A 9,303-nucleotide genomic window follows, 5' to 3' on the forward strand; every position below is an offset into this window, starting at 1 on the left:
GCTACTGCAGCCTGGGTAAGATGGTGCATGCACCCCTTACTAAGATATAGGCTTCCTATATCTACCTTTAATCTCAGACACACATAAACCTATAAGTCACTCCTATGGCAGGCCTTATCAATCCTGAAGGCAGGGTGCTTGGTTTTGTGTGAGAGGATGCCCATGCATGAGCAGGACCCCTGTGCAGCTTTCAGAATCTATTCTCTGAGGCTGTTCTGTGATATACTCTTAAGTGCATTATAACCTTTGCTGTAAATGCTAACTTCGGAATGGCTGCATCGAAACATGTCGTGTTTGGTGTCAAACACTTTGAAATCGTACCCCGCCCCTCCCCCCCCGCGAGTCCTGGCAGCGGGGGTAGAATTCCACCCTTCTAGAGGGAGAGACATGTACACACTGGTCTGACCGGTAATAATTTAAAAGAAACTCAGCATCACAAAATAGATGCTGCAGCCACAGGCGCGAGTCTGACCTCCTGCTGCTGGACAAAACTCTGGCAGGGGAGGCCTGGACAATAGGTTACCTGTCACAGGGAGGTGTAACCACCTCCCATACAGGCTTTGGTGTATTGGGGCTGGGTGGGTGCATTCAGTGAATGCTTTTCAGACAGTGCTGGGGACACACCTGGTGTTCCTGTGCATATCCCAGTTCAAACCGGTTGCAGGGGCACTCAGCCCCTGCTCTGGCGCGAAACTGGACAAAGGGAATGGGTGTAACCACCCCTCTTCCCAGACTCACCGTCCCCAGAGTATTCCAACCCCCTAACTTAGTATAAGTATAGGAACCCAGTCCTTAGGACTTCAGATCACACCTGGATGAAACTCTGAAAAATATATCCTGGAACTTCGACATTCTATTTCGACTAGAAGACGGAAGAATCTCCCTTGGGGTCAAGGTGTGACTCCCCAGTTCAAACAGGCACCAACGAAGCAATTGCTGGTCTGCATCTTCGAAGCTCCCGCCGGACTCCGAAATACCAGCAGCCCAGGAAGAGGATTTCCGCACTTCTCTAATGCCGACCCGAGTTCCCAGCAACGCTGGGGCCCGCAGCCCGAACGAGTGACGTGGTACCGGAACGCCTGACACCGTGCACATTTGCTTATTGCATTGACTTTCCGAGCTTTTCTGAAATTGTGCTTTGGGTTACTTGTAGCCCAAGCCCCGAGCATCATCTGCACCGAAGATTGTGGGCCTACACTCCACGAGTGTTCCGTGGGCCTGCTTCTTGCATTTCCGTTCGAGGCTCCTTAATGATCCCTGGTCCGTCGACTGGTGGGTGCCCTCGAAGGTTAAGCTACTTTTCCTTGGGCTTCCCTGGTTGCTCCAGACGTGCCCTGACTCCCTACCAAGAGGTGAGTCTCCCAAACCTTGCTGGTCTGCACCGAAGCCAATCTCTGCTTTCTACTTGGGTTGCTGTTGCCAAGGCTTGTTGGGTCCAACCCGGGCACCTAGACCGCAGCACTCGACATCCTTCGTGGGACAGCTCAAATCCAGCTCCTGGTCGTCGTCGACGTCTCCGGGACCTCGCGGCTGAAGAGTCAAGCTTCAGCTTCTTCACCTGAAATCACCCGGCATCCGTGGTCATCCGCTCATCACCTTCCTGGTCACTGGCTAGTGACCCAGACACTGTCCCCTCTGCTTTTAGGTTTTTCAGATCTCCGATCAACCCTTGGATCCCTCCGGACACTTTCCACTTGGACGCCAGCAGCACTTTGCAGCAGCTCCCCATTGAAATTGACGACGAAACCCGACACGAAAAGACACCTATGCACCTGGCTTCCCTGGGTGAGGTAACTCGAGTACTCCGGGACTCCCGTGGGTGTTGACTCTAGAACCTCCTAGTTCTAAAGGGGTTTGCTCCAAGTCCTCTTCTAAGTGTCCTTTATCTGTAATTTTCCAACCGTGACTTTCCCCATAGAAGTTAATGGTGATTCGCGGATGTGTTTAGACACTGCACGCGTCCCCCGTGGGGCCCCTGTGTCACTACCTTGGGTGGTTCCTGCGATTCTACAGGCTCAAGGCCTGTGTTCTATGTAAGTCGTGGTACTTATACCACTTTCTTAATATATGGTTTGGTAAGCCCCTGGGGCTCAACGTATATTGTGCTAATTTACTGTATGCTAAATAAGTTTACTTATGTACTTTTGCCTCTAGCCTCATAAAGAGATTAGAGGGATGTGTTTCGAATAAATACATATCTTTTATATTTATACCTGGGGTGGTTCTCCTTTCATTTGGTCATTCACAAGATTATAGACTGGCAAAACAAGCTGCTTTACATTCCTTCAAGACTTAGCCTAAAGGCAGCTCTCCACAGCTACCACTAGGATAGCTTTCAATAAGGTTGTCTATAACTTACCATCAATAAGGGGTCGTTTGGACTGGTGCAAGGTGCCCACTAGAATAGTGGATGTTGGAACCGGAGGTCTCTGGTTGGCACAGGTATGCACTTGTGACAAGCAGGGACCCTCAGCTCCACGTCAGGGCAAGGGAACTACTCCTTCGAATAACCCCTGCTCACCCTCTAGGTAGTGTGGTGCGAGCAGACAAGGCTAATCCTCAGGGCGATAGTAAGTTAAGCATTTATGATCACACACAGTAAACCCACTGACCCACCACAAATGGACACCAGTCGTGTAGTTGTATCAAAAATACGTATACTTTATATAAAAGATAGATTCAAGCAGGATTATCACAAGACCATTTAACGTTTAACGATTATAGGCCACCAGATTATAATAGGCAAGATTTAGTCTTTGAATGTTCGTTGTTCAGCAAGGTACGATGACAGTGAAATAAGAACGTTGCGGACCCTGGATCCGATGTGAACTCGGGACGGAGTTCAAGTGTACCTTACTTGTGGAAGTCCGAGGCGTTTCAGGCGCGGCTGGTGAGGGCGGACTCCGAACGAGGCCGACGGTTCTCCAGAGGATTTCTCCGGCTCAGGCCCCCCTCCAGATGCGAGGTGGAGGAGCAGGACTGTGGAGGGTTGCCGCGATCCGGGGTCGATGCAGCTCACGGGGCGAGGCGCCGTTCAGGCCTGCGGGACGTACTACTTCTTAGCACGCTGGGTCGTACTCATGGATCTGTGAGGGGCGTCACGTTCTATGGCAGACGAGTGCAACACCAGGCTTCCGGTACCACGGTACGGGGAGGCCTTTCTTGAGGTGCGGCACGGGTCTTGGTATGCAGGAGGGCAAAGCGAGACATTCGGGTACGTTACGACGTGCGGACCGTCCGAGGCTATGGAATGCGCTCCGTGCAGATTCCGGCGGGAGAAGATGAGAGGTGCACAACGCGCTCCGTTAGCGACGAGGTGGCAGAAGAGCAGGCGGCCCGGCACTGAAGCGGAGAGCGACTCAGGGATGAGCGGGCTCTCTACGGTGGGGCGACCAGGCTCCGAGCTGTCACGACCTGGGAGGGGGCGAAGGCACCCGAGTCACAACTCCGGCGAGGTAATAAGAACTAAGGCTCAACAGCAGACGGGCACAAGCAGATAGAACCCAATGGTCCTGGGGTTCCGTTCAGGTGGCAAGCACTCGATCAAGCCCTTGGAGATCGTTTCAGGCACAAGTCTACAAAGTCCTTTCTGGGCCTTTCCTCTCCGTTCTCAGCAAGGCACCACTGCAGGCCAGTCTTACAGGATTCAGACCGGTTTCCGTCCTTCAGCTTCTCTTGGTCCTTCTAGTCAGGCAGAGGTTCGTCGTGGTCAAAACTGGATCTGATTTGTAAGGAGCGGAGCTCCTATATTTATACCATGATTCTTTTGTCTTTGCAGGCCATGGGGCCTGAGCCTAGTTCAACCCGGTTCTGGAGTGCTTTGTTCACAGGAAGCTGCCGTCTTCTTTCAGAGTGCGGGCAGAGACATCAGACGCTCCGCAGGAGGTGGAGCCAGCATTGTGGTGGCGGAGCACAACCCTACTCAGAGTCAAGGACTACTCCGCCCATCCATCCTGGTGTAAGCACCCTATTCACCACCTGGGGGTCCCAACTGTCCCCGGGAATCTCCCAGCCCTGTCACTCACACAAACCCAGACAACAGATACACATCCTGGCAGAGGCGGGCTAAATAGTTAGGCGCGCAAAGGCCATCTTTCTAAAAGTAGCATTTGTAAACCCAGGATATTAAAATAAACCTTACTAAAGGAAGTATTTTATTATTCTGAGTTCAGGCATACTAAACTCGACATGCTACCGTGTTCCCTGAGTCTGCCGGGACTATAGCGTGTAATAGTTCCGACAGCTCATCTTGGCCTAAGAGAACCGGTAGCCCTTCCATAGTGAAGAACGAAAAGGGCGGTAATTCACTATGAGGACATGCCACACTCTAGGCTTGTCCTACCTTACGCTTCAATGCACCCTGCCCGTAGGCCTACCATAGGGGCGACTGATATGGAGGTTAGGGAAGGTTCAGGGACTGGCAAGTGTGGGCACTTGCGCAGTCAGCGTGACAGTATGGGACTGTACGCGGGGTCTGCAATGGGGGACCCGAGTCATGTCTTACGAGGCCGCTTCTGTGGGTGGCGCAACCAGTGCTGCAGGCCCACTAGCAGCATTTGTATCTACAAGCCCCGGCACTCCTCGTGCACTTTACTGGGGACTGACAGTAAACCAAATAAGCCAATCGTGGAAATCAGTTACACATATACTTTACATTGGGAGCACTTGCACTGGGGCACGGATTGGCCGTGGCGCAGTGCCCTGAGCATCGAACACCAGCAAAACATCTGAGGCACATCAGCAAAAAGTGGAAGGGAGACTCACGCCAAGGTGCCAGGTCTAACAGTGGACAGCATATGCAAGGCCAACTTCTCACAGTACCGCCACTACAGCGGTATGTGGGCTTGGAGGCCTCGAAGAATGAGGGTTAGGTAGGGGAATGCATAGTGAAAAGCCAGGCAGGTCCGCTGCTGGGATGGATAAATGTCCCTCCAAAGAAGAGTTAGATTGGCTTGGACCAGCTACAATGGGCGCTGCTGCCGACTCTAGCACTTAACCTCTTCCATGCTCATGATGAGCTGAGCTCGTCATGAGGCACGGCGCTCCGGTGCTCATGACGAGCTCAGCTCGTCATGAGCCGTGGAACGCTCACACACGGAGATAATTCCCCTGCTGTGCTGAGCGTTCCACGGGAACGGGTGTGGTCTGAGCACATGAGCGCCGTGCCTCATGACGAGCTGAGCTAGTCATGAGCATAGGGGCGCTGCGCGCACCCCCCCGCACAGCGGGGGAATTACCCCCGCACGGAAGGGGTTAAGGACAACCTCCTCTCTGTAAGCGCGATCTCTCCACTGTCAACATTAATGGCCCGCGCCAACATGAGGTAGGTTTACTAAGAGGAGTAGTAATAGAGTCAAGACCAGGAGCCTTCTTTTTCGCCATAATGGTAGAAGCAAATAATGATAGGCATGTGATACATTTGTCAGGCAAGGAATTCCAGAATCACATGGTCAATAAGGTCTCAAAAGCAGAATCCACTTTTCTGGGATTTTCAACGACGCCATTAGTTCGTAGAGCGGGAGCCACGCCGGAGAGAAGAAAGATAAACGGTTTTGAATCTAATCTCTGCAGATATGTCTATTGGTGTTCCCATCAAAGTGCTGCATGAAGCAGAAGGCCACGTCATAACATGCGAGACCAATACCGGGGAGGTGTACCGCGGCAAACTCATTGAGGCAGAGGACAACATGAATTGCCAGATGTCCAACATTACAGTTACATACAGAGATGGCAGAGTAGCACAGCTTGAACAGGTCTACATTCGAGGCAGCAAAATTCGGTTCTTGATTCTACCGGACATGTTAAAAAATGCGCCCATGTTAAAGAGCATGAAAAACAAAAACCAGGGCTCTGGTGCGGGGAGAGGGAAGGCTGCCATCCTCAAAGCCCAAGTGGCCGCACGAGGAAGAGGTCGTGGAATGGGAAGAGGAAATATTTTCCAGAAACGACGATAACTTATTCCGTTGCAGACTTTTTTTATATAAATTGTTTAGGGTTTTTGTTTACTAAATTGCTCTTTGAATGAGAAGGAAAGTTTTCAAGAATCGTTTTTTTTTAATGCAAGTTTTATTTTGTGAACTGTTCACTAAACGTGTCCCAGGGTTTTGATTTAATAAATCTGTTTCCCTAAAAAAAAAAAAAAAAAAGCAGAATCCACAGAGAATGAGGTCATGCAGGGTTATAGACACCAGAAGACTCATGAGATTATACCTGCTAATGTGGCGAGCCAAGAAACCAGGCCCAGCATAGCCTCTTCTGGCCAAAGACGGGCCTGCCCTTGGCCCTGGCTTCACAGGACTGTGACACGCTTGTATATCGCTGTTGGCACACATGTGAGGATGATGGCGCAGGGGGGTGTGGGACAAGTAGTGCCCAGCGCCTGCAGCAGCTCACCACCCTGAATAATGTTCAAACTTGTGGCCAAACATAGGTCAGTGGCTCCTGATGATGTAGTTACTGGCAGGAGAGCTCAGCAGCCCAACACGATGAAAGCGCAGCCCCCGAACAGCAGGACTGTGACGGCTCTTATTGCACTGCTGGCACACAGGTGAGGATGATGCTTAGGGTGGTGCAGGAGGTTGCGGGACAAGCAGTCCCCAGCGGCCGCACCTGCAGCAGATCACCACCCTGAATAATGTTCAAAACTGTGGCCAAACAAAGGTCAGTGATGTAGATACTGGCAGGAGAGACCAGCAGCCCAGCACGATAAACTTCCACCTCCTCTCAAAAAAAAGGACCACAACATACATTCCTACTAGTAGAGTGTATTGAGAACTCATCTACTCTTTTTTACTATTCATGATCCTGTGAGAGTCCCGCAAGATCATAAAAACTAGTTAAAAACAATATATAATTATTTTCTTCACGGTAGTTATTCCGTAGACGCCTCCTCTCTAAATCTAAGGGGACAGCATACCTTTCTGCTGCCCCCTTATAGAGTTTTTTTAACATAATGTCCATACCACCTCAAATTTTTCACAGAAAACAATGATGGCTACTATTTCAATTCTAAAATTCTATCGGCCAGCGAATCAGAGCACTTGCTCTTTCAGGAGCATGAAGGCTCATGGGAAAAATGTGCCTCTCCACCAATCACAGGTCTCCATTTTTAAATTCACGCTCTCACAGGAGGCTCGCGAGATTCCTGCAAGCCCAACTGACAAAAAAAACAATTATATTTCACCCTTAATATCTCAAAAACTAGTGAACAATTAACACCAAATCACAAAAAGCACAATCTGTGGAACAAGATATAGCTTCCTACCGAATTAGGTGTAATACTGTTCAACTGTTTTTGCTATAACCTGTCCTAACCCTTTGCATGTGTTGGGCAGCGTCACCCCGGCTGTCCGACGTCACAGTAGCCGTGTGCGTCGGGCAGCCGTCGGATCCGCGCAAGCGTGCAATTCGCCCGCACCACGGGGGAATTCCGGCCGCGTCGAAAGGGCTAAAGGAGTCTACGGAAAGTGTCTGGGGATTTTATGTTTTGGGATCCCCCTTTATTCTGGTCTCTGTTTGACGGATCACCCCAAAACTTTACAGGAAGAGCTGAGGTGGATGAACTTTTTGTTTTTGGAAAGTTTTGTGAGGATTCGTCGAACGGGGCCAAAGTTATTAGCAAACCAAAAAACGCTCTGTCTATGGAAAAACAGACCTAACTATAACTACCTAGTGGTGACCGCTACTGACATATCTTCACCTAACTATAACGTCCTTTTAACCTTTGATTTTTTTCCAGTGAATTAATATAAACTTATGTACTGAATCCTCTGTAAGGACGGATTAAACATTTCTTACTGGTGCAACAATAGAGGGAGCACTCACTATTGAAAGCAGATCATACATTTGTGAAATCTCCTACTTAATCTTAATACGTATGTCAATCACAAGGTGTAGCCACAGAGCATTCATTAACTCATCAGGAAAAATGAGGATAAAGAGAACAAATGAGCATTTACAAATTTATTTTACAAAAATAGAAAAAATATATTTGCAACTCCATGTCATTGCACAATCCTTGTTTTGAATTTATATAGGGGAGAGAGGAGCGGAAAGGGACAGGGCCCCCACTCAATTCAAATGTTCATAGAACACCCCAAGGATAGTTCCAATATTTCAGGAAAAGCCACAAAAGGCCTGGACAATTCCTTTATAGTCCACATTTTCTGTGAATGAATCTTTGTGCCTGATACACTCAGGAATCCTCTTGGAATGAGCGTTGACCCATTTTGGCCGATTCTAATCAGGCCTTCTCAGGACTTGGCACAAGGCTTGAAATAATGAAAACTTAAGAGTCTAATGGTGCAGTACAGTTTAGCCACAGCGTGCTCATTTTAAGGTGTGTTTTTTTTGGGGAGAGCCTCATGAGTACGATCGGAACGCAGTTAGTCCTCCCATCAGTCTGGCCTTTATATCCGTTCATATAAATCCGCCCATTAGCACTTTAATTGTCCTGCTATGTCGATTTGTTTTAACGCATATGAATGGGTCATTAAAACTGTGACCTTATGCACAGTTTCATTTAAACCAGTTTTTATCATCACGTTTCGATTTTTCCAAAGTAGGATAGACTCTTAATTTTATTCTCTTCAGAAAAGGTCTTGTCAGGACACAGGTTTTATTAGGGTCTACATTGTTCCCTAATATTCCACAGTGTGCTGCTTCAAACTTCATAGAAGATTCCAGTAGGGTCATCAACACCAGTTATAAACACAGGCAAAGAAAAGAAAATGAACCACAAAGTGCTTCAGGGTTGTCTTATTTATGAAGATTAACAGCTTTGTGGCTGATTAGCAACAATACCTGTGGTCATCTTCCCATCCGATAAGGGCCTCCGTCTCTTTCTCTCTTCTTCACTTTGACACACAGAAAGCGATTTTGCACCATCCGCCTCAGTCACTGCAGCATGAGAGCCTAATGCAGGTGCGTGATCGGACAGAATATACAACTATAAGCAATTGGATCAGAAGGTCTTGAAAACAAAAAGACAATTATTGATAGGGTGCATTACACCAATTGCTGTGTCGATGCGCTTTTTCAGAGGCACATCAGACGCATTCAGATGGCAATAAGCAGAACTGGCATCTGACATGAAGTCGCTTGATCACATCCGGCCGCTTAGGCACAACCTCTGCAGGACAACAGCAAAAACCAGAGGACTGAATGTCGACTTGTGAAGTATAGGACCACATACCTGTACATCAGCTGTACGATGTACACTCCAATAACAAGTTCTATGATAGAGAAGGGACCCATAGCTCTGAGGTGTGTGACACTAACTTTAAATGACAGGCTTTAGGAGCC

General features: G+C 48.7%; 1 protein-coding gene across 1 annotated transcript; it reads left to right on the forward strand.

The window, feature by feature from the left end:
- Positions 1 to 5,485: 5,485 nt before the first annotated feature.
- On the forward strand, positions 5,486 to 6,137 carry LOC144821927 (small nuclear ribonucleoprotein Sm D3). The gene has a single exon (XM_078679077.1). It carries the CDS (start codon positions 5,574 to 5,576, stop codon positions 5,952 to 5,954), a length of 381 nt encoding a protein of 126 aa, XP_078535203.1. The 5' UTR covers positions 5,486 to 5,573; the 3' UTR covers positions 5,955 to 6,137.
- Positions 6,138 to 9,303: the final 3,166 nt, after the last annotated feature.

Source organism: Lissotriton helveticus, chromosome 2_2 (genome assembly GCF_964261635.1).
Source record: "Lissotriton helveticus chromosome 2_2, aLisHel1.1, whole genome shotgun sequence".
Lineage (NCBI taxonomy): Eukaryota > Metazoa > Chordata > Amphibia > Caudata > Salamandridae > Lissotriton > Lissotriton helveticus.